The sequence below is a fragment of the Natator depressus genome, chromosome 12 (assembly GCF_965152275.1).
Source record: "Natator depressus isolate rNatDep1 chromosome 12, rNatDep2.hap1, whole genome shotgun sequence".
Lineage (NCBI taxonomy): Eukaryota > Metazoa > Chordata > Testudines > Cheloniidae > Natator > Natator depressus.
In genome coordinates this window covers 38,076,627-38,099,919 of record NC_134245.1, presented here as the reverse complement: position 1 = coordinate 38,099,919, position 23,293 = coordinate 38,076,627, and the positions used below count along the sequence as shown (strand labels likewise).

The 23,293-nt window shown below is 38.9% G+C and overlaps 1 protein-coding gene across 3 annotated transcripts in view; it reads right to left on the bottom strand.

The window, feature by feature from the left end:
* Positions 1-23,293, bottom strand: part of BANP (BTG3 associated nuclear protein) — a 265,439-nt gene that overhangs the window by 133,403 nt on the left and 108,743 nt on the right. For all 3 annotated transcript variants that reach the window (XM_074968886.1, XM_074968885.1, XM_074968887.1), the window contains one exon: positions 6,241-6,480. In XM_074968886.1, coding sequence (XP_074824987.1) covers positions 6,241-6,480 — 240 coding nt within the window. The remainder of the gene's footprint in view (positions 1-6,240; positions 6,481-23,293) is intronic.

Genomic DNA, 23,293 nt, shown 5'->3' with positions numbered 1-23,293 from the left:
AGTGCTCATCACCAACAACAAATTCCCTCTTTTATAGTATTTTCTAAGATCACAAGTAAAGCAATTCAGCAATCCATCATTTTATTGTATTTCTCGCTTTCTACAGTAAAAAATTAGGGTTTGGGTTTTTTTTTTTAAAAAAAAAAGCATGTTTGCAGATGCTGTCGTAAAACTGCATAAGAGCTAAGCCTACATTTTCAGTTACAATAAAGAAAGTCCTAACTGCTGACATTCTTAGATCATGTTTCACCAGAAAATACCTACATTTTTGGTAGGGCTGAAGTAATGAGCTACTTAAAGCCATAGTATATTTAAACTGTTCTGGTTACTTGCCCAAAACTTTTTCTCCACTACCACTGTCACCCCACAAACAACTAAATGAAAATATATACCTCCAAAGATAAACTCTGCCTTTCTGTTGTGGCAGAACTTATGCAATATATCAAGAATTTTTAACACACATACATGCCTTCATTTGGGAAAAAGTTGCTTCTGCATACTATACTTTTCAAAATATTTTCTATTAAATACAGATTTGGTTGGCTATTTTTTTCCCCAGAAAAAGAAAGGGAGGAAAAGCTTTCCACTGATAAACTGGAAGATGAAACTTGAACAAAAAGATCTCCATGATGACCTGAACTTGCTAGCTATGATTGGCATATGCTTAAATGATGACATTAGATCTTCATGTAAGTTTAAAATAAACACAGCACAGTATTACTGCACGGAGCAGCAGCAAACTGCATATTGAGGACAATGATATGATTCAGTTCCCAACCTACTGCTGTACTTAGTTTTTCTTGGAGTTTATGGAACAACACATCAGCAATAAAAGACAGCTGGCCTACAGACTGGTGAGGCCAAGAGAATATGGCACTGCAGAGCTTCGCATTTCTTTCAGTGCATCATTGATAAATGGTAGGGATGAAATCCTGGCCACACTGAAGTCAATGGGAGTTTTACCACTGACTTCAATAGGAACAGGGTTTCACCCTGGGAGTTTATGAATTATTACTAGCGTTGCTAGACATCCGGTTTTCAACCGGAACACCCAGTCGAAAAGGGCCCTTGGGGGCTCTAGTCAGCATCGCTGACTGGGCCGTTAAAAGTCCGGTCGGCAGCGCAGTGGGGCTAAGGCAGGCTCCCTGCCTGCCCTGGCTCCCCGCGGCACCTGGAAGCAGCCGGCATGTCCAGGAACCAAGGCCAGGGACCCGCCTGTATGGGCAGTGCGCATTGCACAGAGTCGCCTGGCCCCCCCTGCGCCTAGGAGCTGGATATGCTAGCCACTTCCGGGATCCACACGGAGACAGGGCAGGCAGGGAGCCTGCCTTAGCCCCGCTGCACTGCCGACAGGGAGCCACCTGAGGTAAGTGCCTGTCAGTTGGAGCTTACACCCTGAACCCCCTCCTGCACCCCACCCCGCTGCCCCAGGTCGGAACCCCCTTCCGCACCCTAACTCCCTCCTAGAGCCCGCACCTGAACACTCTGCTCCACCCCTGAGCCCCCTTCTGGAGCCCGCACACTCTCCCGCACTCCAAACTCCTGCACCCAAACTCCCTTCCGGAGCCCACACCCCCTCCTGCACTCCAACCCCAGCCCTGAGCCCCCTCCCACACCCAAACTCCCTCCCAGAGTCCACACCCCGTGCCTCCTCGCACACTCCAACCCCCAGCCCCAGCCTGAGTCCCCTCCTGCACCCAAACTCCCTCCTGGAGACCACACCACAACCCCAACCCCAGCCCTGAGCTCCCTCCCACACCCAAAATCCCTCCTGGAGCCCGCACCTCCTCCCGCACCCCAACCCCAGCCATGAGTGCCCTCCCACACCCAAACTCCCTCCCAGAGTCCACATCCCACACCCGCACCCATACCCCTATTCAGTGCTGTAGTAATTTTATGATGCCTTGGCTATGTTATTTTAAGCCTCATTAACCACGCAATCATTTTCAGATTCCCTAAACACACTGTATGTGGGTATTCTTGCAACAGTCTATATTTAGGGAGTGTATTTTTCTTTGGACGCATGGGGATTTGTTGCAGAACAAAGACAACATGTTAGTCTAGACACTGAGTGGAGCCAACAGACCTCTGTTTTAGATGCTGTAAAGTACCCCTAACTTCAATCAGGGTTACTTTTACAAAGAATCTCCCTTTTAAATTATATCAGCTTAGTCGTATATTGCCAAAATATGATCACACACTTTCACTTAAGGAGCCTCATTTTCAAAAGCCTGCTTAGCATATACAAATCCAGTAATTGCACACACAAACAGCACTTAGGGCTACAATAATCCCGTTTGCGCACCTAAATTTGGGGGGTTGCATGTGCACTTTTTGCAAGCACACTGCTTTTTTTGTTTTTTTGTTTTTTTTTTCATTTTATGAACAAATTTTCAAATAAAACCTATTTAGCCGTATAAAAACTTGTGAAAATAATAGTGTTACATTCAGTAACTTTAAAAAGTACCATTTACACTACATAAGTATCTGAAGAGGTCTCCAAAATTTGCAAGAACAAAATTATCTGTAGGTCTTATTAGCCCTTACAGAGCCACCAACACATTTTATACATGATCAAACAACACTGTGAAAGCCTTTGAAGGCTTCTGTTTTCTCTTACAGAGTGACCCAATGATAGGCCACAGTGCAGCAAGTTCAACAGGATATTTCTAATTTAGCCCACTGTTCCCCACCACAGTAGTCAGGTGACATCATCAACAAAATGAGGCCATTAGGAGTGTACTTCCCAAACTCAGTCCTTCCTGAAGAAGGAACAGTGCTATCAGGCTCATTAGCAATCACTTTCCACAGACTTTCTCCATGTAACTCTGCATTGCCATAGCAGAAATATAATGATGCAGTATTGAATTCCTCAGAAAAATTCAAACATGCTCTAATTGGTGGGTTTTTTTGTTAAGATTAAAGTTAGCTGGCATTCCAAATAATAACTGCACACAAAAATATCCCAGTACATTAATTTATTCCCACTGTAATACTCTGTAGGTGAACTACATAAAATAATTTCAGGAATGCATAATTCAAAGTTTGTTGCCTATAAAACTCGTTTCAATCAGGAATATTGCTCATTGTTGCTCAATGGTTCCCCATATAATTCCACGTTAACATTAGTATTTCTGTATACCTAAGACCAGTGGTTTTCAAAGTTTTCTAGGCTGCATACTCCTTTCCAAATAATGTAGTCTACCATGTACCCGCATCTGAAATAGGGTCATAATATATCTATGATTAGATTGCCATGTCTTACTAAATTAAATGCATTGTCCACCATTACAGGATTTTTCTCACTTACCCCCTGACAAGAGCTCACACACTCCTAGGGTACATGTACCCCAGTTTGAAAACCACTGCTTCAGACAGTATGGATAGCAGAGGTACCCTATATGTGTTATAGCTTGTGTCAGAATTTCAACTATTCAGAAGGCATTTGCAGGTTTCCCTTGCCTGAAATGTAAACTGTAAACTATACTTATAAAGTCAACTTGGCTGCTGTCATCAAACAATTGGTTGAGTAATCTGCTGCTAGTAACCATAGTGTCATATCAGCAAGGTGCCTACTGCTTACTCACACAGTCAGGCTGTCCATCACACGTCTAAGAACATTTTAGACACTTTATGTACCATAATCTACCTCCCACCACGTCTTAGTTACCTATAAAGCTACAGAAAAAACTGTCTATATCCCTAATATATATTGCAACTCTGTTTGTAGGCCTGTGATAGCCTCCTAACACTCATCTAGACAAGGAGAAACAATATGAACTCTTTATCATCCTAAGAGTTCCTATCTTGAAACCACATGCTTTATGGTATTTAACTTTTCCCTAAAGTAGGGAAACATTTGTGTGAACTGCAGCAAGCCTGCTACAATTTCCTTCGTCTCAGTTTGAGTGAGGTCCACCCTTTGAAACGATACATACTGATAAAAAATAAAATGAGTTTATTCCACTTGGAATTTATACCCAAACCATCTAGACAATCCACACTCCCCATTTGCTTCCAATTGGTCAAAATTGAGATCCAAGCTCATATTATTTTGATAATGTGAACTGTATCTATATTTCCAATAAAAACAAGTTGATTATTATTTTTTTCATTGTTTCAGTTACCACCATGGTTGGGATTTCTCTACTAGAAATGTGCTACATCTGGTATGCTCTGTACCTGTGAACCAGTTTGAACTCAGAGTGGCTTCCTAAACCAAAAAGAGAGCCTGAGAGATTTCTAGGAAACACCCACCATAGACTAATTTAAATTGGTCCTTTAGGATCCTCCCATAAATAGAAGCTAAGAAAACATCTGTCTGGTGGCAACGGCAACAAAAAACACACCCAACTCTGACAGAATGTAATTTATTTCGATCATTTGGGATAGCTGAGCACAATTCTAATGTTACTTCTAATGTTTTCATGACTTAAAAAACAAATCCAGAGTTTGAATATTCACCAAGACTATTCCCCATAAATGTCTTTCTACTCAGCCTACCATGAGCTGTGAGAAACTCAATGAAAACTGTCATGATATAACAACAATCTTTAAAACCTGCAATTCTCTATGTTTCCAGACCCTATCATTATGCTTCTGACCACAATAAATGGAAAGAAGCATTGTAGTTTGGATGTGGTGTTTCTAAGGACTGACCCAACCTGCCTCCTACACTACAGCAGTATGCATCCGATGAAGTGAGCTGTAGCTCACGAAAGCTCATGCTCAAATAAATTGGTTAGTCTCTAAGGTGCCACAAGTACTCCTTTTCTTTTTGCGAATACAGACTAACACGGCTGTTACTCTGATACCCACAACATCTTTCTAAATAAGATAATTGGCCTAATCCTGCTATCAGTGAAGTCAAGACAAGTGTTTTCAATTATTTCAGTGAGAAAAGGATTGGGCCCAACATAAATGGACAGTCTCAGCCCGGCTCTTTGGAAGAAGACTGTGCAATACACACTTCAACACCACAGTAGAAGCAATTTCAAACATCCTCTATGTTCCACCATGCCACCTACATTCAGCTGTCTGTCTGAAGAGTGAGAGTGGCAGAAGCAGGGAGGCAGAGCATTGCCTACAACTCACCCGACGGGAAATACATCTGAGCTGACGCCTGAACACATTCTGAATATGATGCATTTTTTGTCCAGGACTTCCACTGACTGCAAGTTCTGGAATCTACTGTCACTTAGCCTGCTAGCGAGGTTTCCCTAGGATTAGCTAGTTTGGTGCCATAGAGGGGAGAGGAGCAGAGCAAGTTATTTGGAAGATAATGTCTGCTGTTAAATCAAAACCTTGCAAAGTATGCTCAGTGTTACATGGGGGATGAGCATAAAATACAAAAATAACTCAAGAAGTAACATAATGAAGCTACTTTTTAGAGCAGAACCACACTTCACAAAATGTAAATATTAGAAAAATGAAGTTGGGCCATGACTTGTTATAATGTGCTGTAGTTCTTTAGAGCTACTCTCTCTTCGCCACATAAAAATGTATTATTTAAAAATAAATGTGCAGACCAAAATAAATGTAGAGTAAAGGAGGAGTTGGTCAGATTGATGCATGACCTGCCTGACCATATTTCTAGGCTTGGGCTGCTGGCTAAAATAATGTCACCAGGTCAGCCAATCATGTTTCAGGGATTGTACTTCCTATAGTGAGATTCAAAATGGAACCACAAAAAAATACAGAGCATGGAGCAGATAATGAAATATCTGAGCAACAAGCAAGTGGAGGTAATTAGCTAAATTAATGACAGCACATAGGTGCCACAGCAATGGAAGGGTTATTCATACAGAGATTAGACTAAATAAATTGGAGAGATAGATGGCACCAGGATAAATAAAATGGGCCCCACTCTTATTTCAGTAAAGGGCAATGAACATTGTATCTAATGTGTGATGTCCAAAGGACAATTTAATTACTATGGGTTGTTGTGGGGTTTTTTTGAGGGGGGAGGGAGAAGACTAGAGAGCAGGAGAAGGAGAGGCAGGATTGGAGTCAAGAGATGCATACAAATACCTGAGCAGGTTATAACATTAGCCAATACTGAGAAGGCCTACCCAAAAATATTGAGACAAATAAACCAAAAAAGGAATGTGCATGAACATTTTAGAACACTTGGTTCTAAAGATTTCGCTCTGCTTTTCTCTTTTGCTCTCAATTGTCAGACAAAGCAGATGGAAATCTCTCTATATAGCACAAGATCAGAAACTTCCAGGTTATACTCACAGCGAATACCATAAATCATGAGCGGATCAAGCTGCTTCTTCCCATGCTTCCCTTGCCCTGAAAGGTTGGAGATGGCCTGAATTTCCCGGTGGAAGAGGTAATCTAGCAACGTCAGTGCCATCTTCTCAGCTGTGCGGCAGTTGGTGCTGATATGCAGCATGTCAGCTGGGGTGATGGGGCAACGGACTCGCATCTCAGGATTGTTTTCATCTCCAAGCCATGTCCCATTGGGGTAATCCTCTAAAGACAGAGAACGAGGAAATTCTAAGTGATGGCACAGGCTGCAACAGTTATATTTAAAATGTATAAATATCATCAGCTCTTCCCATTTTCTTTATGTTCTCCCTTAACTTATTTCAAAGCTCATAGTGACTGGCTGGCTCACAAGATTTGTAATGGATAAAGAGTGTTTATCCACCCCACATCAGCAGTGACCAAAAGTGGTTACCATGAACAGCTGTTCTGTGGCCTCCAAAAAATGAGCAATTGGTCTTGGTCCAGATGTCCAACTCACAAATGAAATTAAACAGTCTCTGAAGAGAGGCCAATGAGCAAAAGAACACAGAAAATCTTCTGACCCTCAGTCGTGCTCATTCAGCCCCCTCAAGATAAGGATAAGGGCAAGTCTGTGGGGTAAGGAAGCTGATATCTTACAGTGAGCCACTTTTCTGGTAAGCCTTGTCCCTCCAACCTCACAAATTTGAATCACAATTTTCCCCTTAAGCAATGCAACAAGATGAGCTTAAGCAAGGCTGACAAGTTGAGAAAATAAATAATTAGTGATGAGGGGTAATTTCCTTGATTAATTACTTAAGGGGTTTACCAAGGACAATCACTCAACTGTAGCTGAAGATCTCAAATTAAACTTTTTGTTTTGTTTCAGACTTACTGAACGGTAGTCTGCATTATTTCCTAAACACGTCATTTACCAAAGGACCAGCCCCAGCACTGAGCATGAATCACCATTCATCTCTCTAGTGTCTCTTTCCTCCTGGTCAAGGGTGAGGTCATTAGCAGAAGAATATGTATTCATTATACTGGCTGCCAGCACTATACCTGAATAGAAGACCGTGGATTTTCCTCTTGCTCTGGCCTCTCATGGTTTGGGAAAATAAATACTCATTTTAAGCTAAGGGAATCACTGAATTCGTAATGGAAATTAAATTTTGTTGGCAGTGCCAGAAGTCTGTGGATTCAAGCCACTAATCAGAAATTGAACTAAAGTTCAGTGTGGACACCAGAGTCACACCTGGAGTGTGGGATGCAGCTGCAAGGAAATGTACAGTCCCTTTGGATGAGATGCTAAGCCAGGCTGTTTGCTCGTTCCAGTTAAAATGAAATTTCCTGTAACAATCTTGACAATATATGGGGAATAACCCAGTGGTCAAGCCTAACATTTCAACAATGACTGACACAGACTGTTTGGATTTAATTTCAATGTTCGCACAGCTTAGTGGGGTAAAATGAATAAAAGAGACTGACTTGGGATTCATGCCATTCATTCATGCCATGCTAGCACTTGTATTGCTTTTTACACATCTTCAGAAAGCAATATAAATATGAATCAGATCTTTTAACTATATGATTTATTTTTTTAAAGACATGTATGTAGTGAAGTATTATGGTATACACAAAGTCACAAATGTCTGTTTTTCATAATCATCCTATTCATCTGCTAACCATGAAAAAGTTTAGATGAATGAGCACTTTTCAAGGTAAATAGGCTTAAAAAGCATGATCTTTATTTCCAGCTATTGGACTGTGTTAGCCTGCATTCTGTTAGATTCTGTGCAAGAAGCAAGCAATAAAATCTAACATAGGAAGAAACTCATGCTCTAAAGAACGCTTTTGAGACAAGATCTCTGGGACTGAGTGATGTAGCAAGTATCAGATCCAAGTTTATTGCAATGAATAGTGATAGTATGAAATAAATGTTAAATTATACAATATTGATACAGAAATATCAGATGGCCATATATCTGTAAGTAAAGGAAAATATTTACCTCCACACATAAACCATTAATGTTAATATCAAACTTTTGTAGAGCATCAAAATGTGAGCACAATGTAATGTTCTAATTATCTTTTTATTTAGACAAATCCAATTTTCCCTAATGAATTTGCTTGTTTCTTATATTTCTATCACTGGTCTAGAAAAATGAAGAACCCTAATTGTTTTTGTTTACATTTTTTTTCATACCCCCAACCTTCAATGCATTAGTTACACTTTGCAATGTGCAAGATGGCATCTGCGTGTTATGGTAGGGAAGTCAATTGCTCGGATTGATTATAACTTGTTCAGAATGCAACTATTCCTGGCATCTAATAATATTAGGAAAAGATATCCTGCTACTAATGATTAAACTGGACACAGAAGGCAAAGCAGAGAAATGACTGTATGGCTGTGTTCATTTTCCAATATATCTTCTATGTTTTTATTTTCAAGAGAATCTAGCAAACTTGAGCAAACTACTCTATAAACTGCTATCAGAACTCTACTGCCTGATTTCAATTTAGCTCAAATAATTAAAAATATTTCTAATAATATAATTCATAACAATTATAAAGCACCTTTCCATCTGCAGCCATGCTAATGAATGATCTTAGCATATATAAAAAGAAAAGGAGGACTTGTGGCACCTTAGAGACTAACCAATTTATTTGCGCATAAGCTTTCGTGAGCTACAGCTCACTTCGATGAAGTGAGCTGTAGCTCACGAAAGCTTATGCTCAAATAAATTGGTTAGTCTCTAAGGTGCCACAAGTCCTCCTTTTCTTTTTGCGAATACAGACTAACACGGCTGGTACTCTGAAACTTAGCATATATGAATCAAAGACTTTTTCCATTCACAGAATAATGAAAGTTTACTAGTAGTACTGATTACAGAAGTTACTATGTGTAACTCTACTTTTATTGCTTACAATTTGGAAGAGAATACAGCACTTGATTGTGCTGACCTATACCATAAGCCCTGAAAAATGTTTTCAGCTCTTGCATTCACATTGTACTTTCAGAATACTACAATAGATTCTCCCTTTGCCTCTGTATCCCATAGCAGGAGGACTGGTAAATGTGAAATTCTCCAAACAAAAAATGGCTTGTGTGGAACCTTCAATGGCCCTTTTACATTTCTACTCAATGTTTACAGCAATTCTTTGATTCAATCCAAACAAAATCGTCTTGAATGTGTCAGGCTATTGCATTTCTCTGTGTTAGAGTGCTGCCTTTGAAATGAAAACCTTTCTGCGAGACTGATAGACATCTGGAAATGGTACCAAAGTGCTCCCAGTGATGAGAGATCAGTGGGTTAAAACAGCCTAGTATTTCTGCAAATAAATTAAACTGACAGTGTAATTAGTTTTCCTTTATTCAACCCCCAATAATTAACAGGGAAATTGCATCTCAGAATATACCGAAACTGAAGTATCTTCTGCTTTTATAAGGAGAAATTATCCAGAAGCGTTTTTTCCTGAATACGATGCACTTACAGTACACAGAGGAGATACAGAAAACACACAAATATCTAAAGATGAATCAACATGTCATACTATCTTTAAACTGACAATATAAGAAAAACTGAAAAACCTAGGAAAGGATTATCTTAAAGCCGGAGTGTTTTCAAGTTTGACTAGAACTTACCCAAAGTGTAATTGAATCTAAATTCCACAACTATGCCAAAATATAAAGAAAAACAAATAATGTGGTGAAATTTTTTTCTGTAATCTGTGACAACAGATAACGTTACTTATAATATTCTGAACAACAATTCAAATCCCACAATGATATCAATCACCAGCATTTCCTCTGTGGGTTGGGCAGTTTTTTAATAATATAAGAAATTCAACTGTGGTACTAATTTGTTAAACTTTTTAACTGAATTGTTCATTTATATTTTATCATAAGTTTCTGTTGCTTAACAGGTCATTTGTGGGTTTTTCTGCCTTCTCTTAGAAAAACATGTTTGTTGTTTCCTTTCCTTATTTTAAAAAAATAGAAAATATTTATTTTCTTCATACCAGTGATCCCTGTAAGTACAATTTTATTTCAGAACCACAGAGCATCTTATGAAAAAGTTGCTACAATATTGTAGTGCTTTTTAAATTTATTTTAGTGTTTCAGGGCCTTATATCTTTAATAAAAGTGTACATAAAAATTTACGTATTGTAATCTTTAACATTACAAAATACATTGACTAGACACTTCAAAAGGTCTGCCAACCATTCAGATACAGGATACACATATGAGTTTGCAGTTTAGGCTACATATACATATAATATTGCTATACTAAGCCCCAATCCTGAAAACCTTTAAATTCATTGTTAACTTTAAATTATCTTTCAGTTCAATGGTACTATTCACATGCTTTAAATTAAGCTCATGCATAAGTCTTTGCAGAATCAGGGGAATAATTAGCTAGCATTTGTGTTACACTCAAACTGTATGCAGGCTATATAGCTACTAAGTATCATTATTATACACATATGCATTATTATTTATACAGTATCATAGATGTAACAGGCACTTTACCCATAGAAAATAAGACAAGGTCCCAGCCCCAAGGAGTTTACAGTCCATTTTGGTTATTTTTATTTAGTTCATCTGCCAAGGTCTGATATGCAAGTGGTAGAGGAGAACATAAGAGTAAAGGTTAATGGTGGAAGAATCATAGAAACGATGGAGTTTTCAGAGAGGATTAGAGGACAGGGAGGTTGCTAGCCATATGGGAGTTAGGTGTCTGTTCCAGTCACATGGAGTGGCATGGAAGAAAGAATGAGGGGATGGAGTAGTCAAAAGAAGAATGAAGGTCAATGGAGTTGGAACGGAGGGGGTTCAGAGGGGAATGATTCTGGCACACAAATACTACGGGGCAGGCAGTTTAGATTAAAAGCCAGATTTTCAGTTCCCAACACTGGCAGCACTCTAACTACAGGAACTACACATGCAATTAACCAATTATTATTATTTAATGTGTATATTGGAGTAGCCAGTGGTTCCACTATGCCTGGCGCTGTACAAACACATATAAAGCCCTCGACTCTAGCCTTAAGAGCTCCAAATTTTAAAAGATAAAAGAAACAAAAAGGATGTAGGAACAGAGACACAGTCAAATATACAAATACATTTTTAAAAATAATTATATATTTACAAAAACTTTGGCAACTCTCCCCATCTGCCCCTCAACCTAGCTGTTCTTAATTGGTTAATGTCTTATATGCCTGGCAGCAAAGGTGGGTCTTGAAGAGGGGATTTAAAGGAGGGGGCTTTACAAATGTGTACACAAGGAGAGTGTTCCATATAGAAAGGGCTGAAGTGAGAGTAACAAAGGGGTGGGCAAAGCTGGCATTACTGGTGGAGCAGAATAGGCAGAGGAGTTAGATGCATACAGTAACTGAATATTGGCAAAGCAGCTATGTGTGCATGCAGTTAGGTGTATACATTTAGGTTTGGATCCACATTCAGATCCTGAACTTCTTCTCCAAAATATTGGTGGGGGGGAGGTGTTCAGATCTGGACTTTTAGGCTCATCGCTACTTTTAAATACAGAGTTTTAAGACATGCTGTTTATGTCTGGCTTGCTCTCTTCACTAATTCAGGAGCTCAGTTCATGACACTGATCAGAACTTCTAGCTCTTCTTCACTATTCTTTCAAGATCATACATTTTCTTTTCGCTCCATTCTACTGCATAGAATAGCAGTTTGCTTTTCAATGCCATTCTCAAATCCTTCTTAGCCATATTATGTTAATTTCTTTCATCTCACAAGACAGTTGGCCACTCACTGTGACCAGAGACTCTACTGGCTTCAAAAAGAATGTGTGTGTGTGAGAGAGAGAGGTGGAGTGAAAGGGGTGTTAGGACCTGTTGCACAAACATTTGTTGCTGTAGAAACAGAGTGGGGGAGTTAAAACTTTTCGTAAAGAGAAACCCTTGCGTCAAGAGAACAAAAAACAGACAAGGTTTGCTGCCATTTCAGCCTCTGTAGAATACTTTCTGATGTGTGTGCATGTGTGTTTTTCCTGCACAGGGAGATGGTTGACCCTTAACTGTTACTCACTTCGTTCTTCTGGGATTCATTCCCTTAACTAGCTTGATATATGAGTATTAGCAATAAGACTAGAAGCAAAGCTAGGTTCCACTCTCTCGCTAGGTGCCATCAATCATCCCTTTAAAACAAAGAAAAAGAAAGTGAAACACCTGCCCATGTAAATATTTGAAGAATTAACTTGTTCCATTATTCAGAATAGTTTTATTTATTTTACTAACAAAGCTGGGTGCAATTCTGGCACTTATGCCAGAGGAAAACGCCTGGTAGCTACAGTACAAAGGCACAAAGCAGAATTAATCTTCTGAAAACAAACCAATTCCTACTCTACAAAAATAAACTCCTGTCTCCAGAGAAATTAAATAATATTTTGGCAGATTTGTAAGAGATTCAACTTTTAAAAAAAAAAAAAAACCTCCAGCAATTAGGCTGACTCCTTTGCCACTGCAAGAGTTCAAAGTGGCAGTGATTAACGGAAAGACTTTAGAGTGCAGACTTTATTAACTTCCAATCCTAGCACAGTTAAAACCAGGTTTATGCTTGAGCATCGCAGACTGAAAACAAGCACTGTTAAAATCCAGGACTAGTCACATAACATGAACCTTACAGAAAAGAACCTAACAGAACTAGTTTTAAATGTATGCTCTCCAAAAGACATTTAAGCAAAAAAAGTGACAGGCAAAAAGAGACACACAAAAACATAAAACATGTTTATTCATAGAACAGGAACGTTGGCTACAGCACTTAGGTTTCTCCTGTATTCTTTTGGAAAATATATATTTAATGTCCATGTGGATGCTAGCCATCAAAGATAGTTAGAAGAGACCTATGTTTGAAGCCTCATCTGATGGATGGCACCAAAAATTGAATTACATGAAGTAGATAGCTCCGGTATACTTCAATGAACCCATAGTCTTCAGGCTGGAAGATGAGTGCACTACAAAGTGAGCCATTCAGAATACTGTATATAAACGTCATCTATTTTTTCCATCACTGAACATTTATTTGTGATCCCACATATATTAAGGGGAAAAAACACATGCACATCAGTATCAAAGCACTTGTATAGGCTTAAGTTCAGCAAGGTATTGAAGTGTGTGCCTAACTTTAAGCACAAAGTCAATGGGATTACTCACATGCTTAAAATAAGGCACATGCTTCAGTACCTTGCTGAACTGGGGACATAAAGAGGAGACACATACTTAGTGGCTCATGGTGGGCTAGTGAATTTAAACGTAATTTGAACAGCCATTATTTAAAATTGTTTAGATGTAAACGTGGATAACATTCAAAATATTAACATTTGTGGATTTAGATACACTCAGAAAACTGTTTAATCTCATGTGCTTAGACAATCTAAACTGATTAAGTTATGCACACTTTCCAGTTTCTCTTTCCTTTATTATATCCAACTTTACACTTATTGACTTGGATCTGTATTGTTATTAGGGTCATTTTAAACACTGGAAAGACTCCTGAGCGCTATTATGCCTCATTTGTCTATTTCTCTGTAATCGGAAAAATAAATAAAAATCTTTTCAAAACAAGAAGGAATTTAGCAGAAACATTTGGCTAGAGAGTTTTGTTTCTTTAGTTTTATTTGGCTTTAATATGTCACTGAGGAATTCAATAAAGACGGTTCTCACAAGAACTATGTTCAGTATCCTAATGTCTACTATAATATAGCTTGGGTTTAATGTAAAAAATAAACATTTTGGGGTGAGGATGTGAAGGCTTAGGTGGTGCAATGCCGTTGTGCACCAGCCTTTCATATTTTAATACAAAAATTTAATTTTGATATCACAAGTGAAATGAATTTGAAGGTCTCTAATAAGTTTCCAGTGGGCACTGCTAAAAATCACAAAATCAGCACAGATTTTGCTGTGACTGTCAGCCTCTGCTCAGAAGGAGCTTTGACACTACAAAACCAGCATTGCTGCAAGTAGCACTTAAAAACTGGGAATTAAATTGGTGAACTGAAAGAAAATCCTGAGGACAGACCAGCCTAAACCTCCAGCCTTCCAATTTGGATAAGCTGTTGGTATCCAGAACTGAAGGTGACAAATTCTGAACACCACTGGCCGGTTATAGTATAGGGATAACCGTTGCCGAGGCACTTTTGTGATAAAGCACTTATATTTAAACAGAACTTTTTGCCCTTTGCTGAACAAATCTGTGTGGATCAGATTCCCCTCTTCTCCTCCAAAAAAAGATAATTTTTAGCCTAGTTGCAAGACAGCCCTGAGACCCAATAACCGAGCTGTGCAAAGAAAACTTACACAATACCAACCTACACTATACCTGCCTTTAGGCAGTATTATCAATATCTAATTACTACTAACCCTGTAAAATTTGTGTCAATAACACATTCCAAAAAAATGTTTAAAAGTAAATCTGCCTCTCAATACATAGAAAATAAAGCTTCAGATCCCACACTCCCCTGGCTTTACTTAGAAGCCTAAAGCAACTAATTTTGCAGTTTTATTTTAACCACATAAGTGGAATGCTCTGAAATTTAAAAATGCATCTTCACATACCTCTGAGACTCTACCAGCTGAGACAGTATGTTTCTTGGTAATTCAAAGTCTCGACTTTAGCTTAGACATTTAAAAGAATAACTGCCTTTAAGCCAGCATGAAGAAACTGACTAAAAGATGTGGCATCTTATGGTATAAACAGAACAGGTCATGCTTTTTTTTTCATCCTAGAAAAAGAATAATAACGCCATTTGTTGTCAGAGATCTCAAAGAAAGGCATGATGCAGCACCCTACCAAATTTAGAATACATTCACTATACAAAGGATATGAGCAGCTCTACTTCATAGGCTTATGCACAGTAACCTAAATATTTCAAGACACCATAAACAGAGTATGTAAATATAATGTATGTATAATATTACTTAACACTTAAATAGTCCTTTATATTTTGAAAGTGCTGCACCAATATTAACCAATAGTCTTCCCACAAATCCATGAGATAGGAGGATAAGTATATAATAATCATAATATTTTAAAATATTTTACTCTATGGCTTGTTCACACACATTCAAATTTTGAGCTGCATTGCTTAGTTGCAACAGCTTATTTAAATCACATGGTATTTCTGTTCCTTGACTGGATGAACTGCAAATATGTACACAAATTAAAATTTCCATTTCTGCCAATACTCAGACGTGGAACTGTGCAATGAGATTTCCTGGAAAAAAAATATTTAAAAGTAAAACTCAGTGCCTTGAATGTTCACTGAAAGCAATGCACAAAAAGTGCATGAACACATCAGAAGAGAATTCATTGAAAAATTACAATGAATATTTTTGGACAATTTTTTGCATTATTTGCCCAGATGTACTCTGCACAATAAGAACTGACCAGATTATGAGTAACAGAGGACCGAATAGGAGAAAATTCTGAAGCTCCAGATGGGATTAGTTTGCGTTCAAGGCTTAGTAGAAATAGTACTCCGTGAACTGCCTATGCAGCCTTTACACACACTAATATTTGCAGTTCATCCAATCATGGAGCAATATCAAGAGATTTACCTGAACAATCGCAACTAAGCAACAGCTCAAATTTTGAATACAGTATTTGAAAACATCTTTATTATTATTTACTTCCTAACTGAACTGTGGATTGACATCCTGCAATACATATTGCTGTTTATTAGGAACTTATTTTGGGGCTAACAGCCTCACTGCATAGAAGTTAACAAGAACTCAGACTACTGCAGCTTAGTGAGAACACTACACAACTGTCAAAGCATTAAAGATAATACTACAGCCCTATCTTGTCTTCTCCCCTCTCTCAAGCACACAAGCAGAGCTTACAGCATTGTGATCTAAGAACAGGGTTGCTAGGTTTTGTCACAACTGTGATGTTTTTTAAATGTTCGGTTGTTTGTTAAATAAGTTGATTTGTAAAAACTCCAAAGCTCTGAGAATCCTGCAGGTTTAGTTTGCAAATTCAACCTTACAATTTGAATTGCAGGGCATTCACTTGGACATTCAAATTTGACAAAGTTTGCTAAAATCAAAGGGAAACCATGCCCCTGAGCTCTCTAGAACAGCCTGGCAACAGGCATAGGAGTGTTTGCCCCTCTCCTTTTGCACTATTGGGAGACAAGCTATTTGTGCCTCTCTCGAAAAGTCCCTTTAGGATGTGAAGAAGGTAGTGATCCATACACAGTGGCCTCCCAAATAGCAAACAGTCCATCCAACATCCCCAAAGAACTGGGGAAAGCAACAGAACATGACATAAAGGCAAGTGCCTTTGGGCTCACTGGGATTCGATTTGGAGAGAAAAAAGCATTGGGGTGAAATCCTAGCCACACTGAAGCCAGTGGCAAAACTCCCATAGGCTTCAATGGGGACAGGATTTCATCCAAGGAAGAGAGGTACGAACAACCTTTGCCCACATTCACAAATATACTAAGCCTCAAGCCCAAACTCAGGCTAACTGGATTTGAGGTTTGATACAAACATTTTGCATAGCATACTTCTGAACTACATCTGAAAAATGAAAAGCGTAGGTGTTAAGAGTGCTGAAGTACAGGAGTATTATTTTTTGTGTTTAAAAAGGGCAGACTGTGAGGGAATGCAGAATGTTTATTAAAACCCTCTACAGGCAAGAAGAATCAACTATACAAAATACTGGGGCAAATCATTTAAGGATCAATTAGGCAAGGAACAATATTTCAGCAGATTCATTCCAAAACATCTAAGAGTCTAAAGCAGGGGTCAGCAACCTTTCAGAAGTGGTGTGCCGAGTCTTCATTTATTCACTCTAATTTAAGGTTTTGCGTGCCAGTAATACATTTTAACATTTTTAGAAAGTATCTTTCTATAAGTCTATAATATATAACTAAATTATTGTTGTATGTAAAGTAAATAAGGTTTTAAAAATGTTTAAGAAGCTTCATTTAAAATTAAATTAAAATGCTGATCTTATCAGTTTAGTGTGATCCTTGCCCTTGCTTTTCCTTGCTGAGTTTTCCAATGTCTGGCATGTATTTGGATACTTTAAGCTGCACACAGGCTTCTGAGTGATCAGCTGTTAACCGGCTCCGAGAGGGACAGAGGACAGATTTCATGTGTGAAAATACCGGTTCACACAAGTATGTGGATCCAAATGCTGAAAGCACTGCAAACGCAATTTTCTTCAAACAGTTTAATTTCACTGGCAGAGACGTCCAGCAGGTCAGAATAGAGGCCCCATGATCTCTCTCAGTAGCTTCAAGTGCACTCCGCAGATCTCCAAACTTTGATGCCCACAATTCTAAGCTTTTTAACTGAATGAGCTGCATTTCGAGATCTTCAACACCCATCCACTGAAATACAGACAAATGCAAATCGCTTTCGTTGAACTTTTCAGGTTTAATTAGAAAAGAAAGCATTGGGCCAAATCTCTGGAAATCTTGAAATCTGTCAGAAAATTCTGATTCCAGTTCTTGCATGTACAATCTAATCTCAATGTTAAATGCAGTGCGCTGTTCCACGTGGTGTGATAGTGATGTAAGCAGCAAGTCAGGACTTAAAAATATCCCAGTACAGTGGCGCTGGAACAATTTTTAAGGTGGGGGTGCTGAGCTGTGCCCCCCTCTTGCCCCATCTGCACCCCTCACTGCCCCGGGCCGGCAGCCAGGACCCCAGGCCGGCAGCAGAGGCCCCCCGAACGGTGGCTGGAAACCGGGGCCAGCAGCAGGCTGAATGGGGCCGGCAGACGGAACCCCGACTGGCAGGAGGCCGGCTGCCAGTACCCCAGGTCAGCAGCAGAGCCCCCAGGACAGGTGGCCAGGATCTGGGCAGTGTGAGTGCCACTGAAAAATCAGCTCGTGTGCTGCCTTTGGCATGCATTTGCCACCTTTGGCACGCGTGCCATAGGTTGCCTACCCCTGGTCTAAAGTGCCAACAGAAATCAAATTAATTAAAAAAAGATGCAAGGGAATGGGACTAATTTAAAAAGGGGGGGAAAGTAAGTAAAACCCTTGATACAATAGGGAAGTGAAAATAAGCAAACTCACTAGCACAAGTAACATCAGCAGGAACATCCAAACATAAAAGAATTGATCCTCTGAGGAAAGGGCCTGGGGATTCAGAGACAAGTGAACACAACAGACATAGAGCAGCTACTTTGCATATTTCCTCCTCCCACTTTTTAATTTATCTTCCTAAATCAAATAGTTCAGAATGAAAAATGAAGAATTATGAAAGTGCCAACCAGAAGGTGATTAAATAGTTAAACGGTCCAATGATTAACAAGGCTGCACATTTGAACCCCACACTCATCTTAAAGTACTAAAAGCTTTAGTAGGCAAATTGAACACTCAGTTGAAGAGAGTGCCTCAAGTAGTGGAAAATGGTTGTTACAAAGCTATTAGTCAATACAGGGACTTGGATTCTAAGCCAACTACAAATCAGTTTTGATATCAGGCACACAAAAGCTGTTATTTAATATTTTTTGTTCGTGCCATAAGTGTTCCGGCCGCTCCATAGACAGAACAAAGAAAAGCTACCAGCTTCAAGAAGTTTATAATCTCGGAGCTGGTCATGCAAACTCTTCTTTACATGAGTAATCCTGACTCACGCATGTAACCTCACTGAAGTCAGCAGAACTCTTTGATCAATCCAGAACTACTCATGTCAGTAAGGGTTTGAATGTTCATCTTTTAGGTTAGATGCAATGGATGGCAAGGTGAGATGAGGGAGGTTTGTACAAAATGATTGCTTGTTTTCCTCAAGGTATGTAATATATTTCTTAACATATTAATTAATTTATATTTGTTTTCTGTGGAAGTGAGGGTTCCAGAAAGGCTGTAAACCCAATTTGTGTGATCAAACAAAGGAATTGTAGGTAGAAGAAGTTTGATTAAGGATACCAACAAGGTTTATATAATAACAGCATTTTATACTTATATAGCACCTTTTAAGGAAGGGATATTAAAGCTCTTAAATTAGGTAGGTATTACTGTGACGCACTCTATAGGATTTTATAAAAATATGCTAATGCGTGTGAATATGATGTAACTGGAATATGCTTCATACAAATGGTCTCTTGTAAGATATCATTACAAAGCTTATAATCTACTGAGTGTGGTCACTGTAGTTGTATAAATGTGTCACTCTTGTATCTGAAACTAGAAATATGAAATAGAACTCTGAGGGCCTATTGTAGTTATGCAAAGTGTGGGCCATTAATGGTGGTTTGGAATCTTGATGGCTCCCATCAGCCAGGACAATTGACTGTGGATGGCTCTGTTTGCAGGCCCCACTTCCTGTGAGTCAGGCTGGGAGGAATGAAGGCTTTGGGGTCTCACAGGAAATGTGACCATGTCACCTGGTACTGAAATCCATCTTAAACCTGGTGCTTTTCCATTGGGGGCAGGGGGGAGGACCCAAAGAGACACAAGATTCCCACCTTGTGCCAAAGCCATATAAGGGGGTGGAACAGAACAAGGGGGAAGCCATCATGAGGAATCCTCTAGCTACCACCTGAGCTGGAACAAGGGCTGTACCAGAGGAAAAGTTTGTGCCCAGACTAGAAAGGTGTCTGGTCTGTGAAAGAAACTTATTGAAACATCTCTAAGGGTGAGATTTTACCTGTATTCAGTTTTTATTACTGTACTAGATGTAGACCTGTGTGTTTTATTTTATTTTGCTTGGTAATTCACTTTGTTCTGTCTGTTACTACTTGGAACCACTTAAATCCTACTTTCTGTATTTAATAAAACCACTTTTTACTTATTAATTCACCCAGAGTATGTATTAATACCGGGGCGGGGGGGGGGGAGCAGCTGTGCATATCTCTCTGTCAGTGTTATAGAGGGCAAACAATTTATGAGTTTACCTTGTACAAGCTTTATTCAGGGTAAAACAGATTTATGTAGGGTTTGGACCCCATTGGGAGTTGGGCATCTGAGTGTTAGAGGCAGGAACACTTCTTAAGTTGCTTTCAATAAAGCCTACAGCTGTTAGGGGACGTGGTTCAGACCTGGGTCTGGGTTTGCAGCAGGCTAGCAGGTCTGGCTCAAACCAGGCAGGATGCTGGAGTCCTAAGCTGACTGGGCAGGAAAGCAGGGGCAGAAGTACACTTGGCACATCAGGTGGCAGCTCCCAGGGGGTTTCTGTGATCCAACCCACCACAATTACTATCTCCACTTTACTATTAGGATGAATGCAGGTGGAGAAAGATCTGGCTAGTCCACAGCAGAGACAAGACTAGAATCAGAAATCCTGACTCCAAGTCTCTTGCTCTAACTAGCATACAATATTGCAACCTTTATTTCAGAAGGAAAAGTCATGCTTCACTAACTTTGCCCTATTATGTGTAGATATTAATTTTAGGGATAATACAACATACATCTGACAAAGTCTCATATGTGAGATTAAATTCTATGGTTCTATTTCCTGCAAAGACTTCAACGTATGCTGAACTTTACATAAGTAGTCCCAGTGAACTCAGTGGGGTCACTCACATGGTTTAAATGAAGTGCGTGTTTGTTTTTGCAGGATCGAGGTCTAAAGTGGCAGGCTAGAAAGGATGATTTTGGACAATTTGGATAGTTGAGGTCTTATACATCAAAAGCAGCTCTGTAGGCATATATGTAAAACTGTACTGAAGTGAAGAACTGATTCAAAGAAAAAATACATAAATCCACTAAACGGAAAGCACTATAGCACTGTAATGAGGAAAAATAAAGGAACTGGTAATTATTCTGGAAAAGTCCTTGATGCTTTTAGCTGAACATGCAGATGTAGCAAAGCAGCAAACAGGAGTGTACATCTACAGAAATGAAATATGAATTAAAGGAAATTTACTACAGGTTCCGAACAGAATAATTTGGAGAGGCTTCCCTCTCTCAAAAACAGAGACAATTCTGCAGCAGATATACAATGGAAAGTTCAACATTTTCATAGGTGCTATAGCCAGGATGTTGCACGGAAGAAGACAACTATGCAAATGTGAACTTTAATGTTAATGATTGTTACTGTTTAGCTACTGCCTTACAAGTGAACCTTGACTGATACTAGCTATCCCTCACTAATTGTACGGTATTCTTTTCAGCATGGTTTATGGTATATAGTATTCAAAGAGAGACAAACAGTCCTTCTCTGCAGGTATATTGGTGGTGGTTTGATTAAGTTATATCTCATCCAGACACCATCAGATACAAAAACAGCTCCAAAGTAGCACCAACCAAACAGCCAATTGTTGGAACCCATTTTTCAGCCTTGAATTCAAGCTCCTTCTTTGGCACAATCAACTAGCCCTGAAGATGGCACAAGTGCCACTTCTAAGAAAATTAACCTTGAGGTCCTATTCTTTAGCTAGCTTTAGTTATTACTTATCCCACATACAATACACACAGGCCCTTCTGTGATTTTCTACACGACACTGGTTCCAACATCTACTGTAATACTGGCTCCTTTGCTGTTGGACTTTTGCAAGAAAAATGAATTTCTCGTGACTTAATTGTTTTTACGTTACATTATGAAGAGATTTATGAAACTGACAAACTCTTCAAAACGATCAAGAAAACAAACCCAAGGAAAATGATCTCAACATTACAAAACTGGGAACACAAATACTTTTGGAAAAACATTTTCACCCAAACTGTTCTAAACATCTGGAATAAATTACCAAGAAGGGCCACTGAAAGAAGCACCACTGTGCTTAGGGACAATAAGATCCATTTGTCAGTACCCATTTTAAAGCGGTACGTGGAAAACAAATAGGGAAAAAGTAGGACAGACCTCAATCGCCTTTTCCTGATTTTAGGCTTTCTTATGTTTTCCAACCATCTATCAAAGCCTTGCATTAGAAGGAGCAGGAAGAACACTTACAAAAAATAAAATGGAATAAAAACAAAAAAAAAAAAGATATTCCGAAAAACACTGCCAAGCTACTAGAAAAGGAGTACTTGTGGCACATCCGATGAAGTGAGCTGTAGCTCATGAAAGCTTATGCTCAAATAAATTTGTTAGTCTCCAAGGTGCCACAAGTACTCCTTTTCTTTTTGCCAATACAGACTAACACAGCTGCTACTCTGAAACCTGTCAAGCTACTGTGCCTGTAGGAAAATAAATCTCATATTTTAACTGTTAAATCCTATTTATTATATATTATATTTAATAATCTGTAAGTCATTAGCTGTTTTCCAAGTACCTCGCCAGATACAAATGCATAATGTTATGTCAAGATGCTTTTCTATCTATTCTTCAGAAATTATTCTTAAAGTAACATACTTTCAAGGTTGGAAGCACAAAGATGTCCTTTTTAAATCATCTCTTTGCTAACTAATTCTTTACATTTATTTATTTAATTTATTTATTTATGGTGGTGGGGACGAGAAGCAGGACAGGAAATGGTGTTATTTTTTCTAATAAAATAAACAAAAAAAAAAGCATCAATGGGCCTGACCTAAGCCCACAGTAGTCAAGTTGGGAGACTCCTTTGGGCTCTGGATCAGGTCCAATGTCAGCAACCCAACACTCACAAATAACCCTACAATAACAAACAAATGTGCACACAGAGTAGAGTTATTTATAATATTTTTAAAGATCATTTTCAAATTTCTAAAGGGTTAGGCTTGAAAAATAAATATATTTTCAACAAATACCTTTTAAATCTCTCTAAGTATAGTTCTACCAGTTGTGGCTCTGATTCAGCAAAGTTCTTAACCAGATGTTCCTTACTTTAAGTATGCAGGTACGTCAAAACGTACGTTCAATAGTACTACTCAGATGCTGAAAGTTAACTTGCATTGTTGCCAATGCTTGTGATTTTAAATGTGTGTCTTGCTATAATATTTACTTAAAGTCACAGCTCTTGAAAGTGTGTGATCATGAGAATCATGGCTTTCATTTTAAAAAGTAAGTTTCTAGCCCTCATGGCTGCAGAGAAAACATGACACCAAGTGCCGACTAAAAGTTCAAACACCAGAAGGCAAATAAAGCACCCAATTTATTTATTTAAATCTAACTATTTTGGGGAGCCTGACTCATGAATTTTGAATGC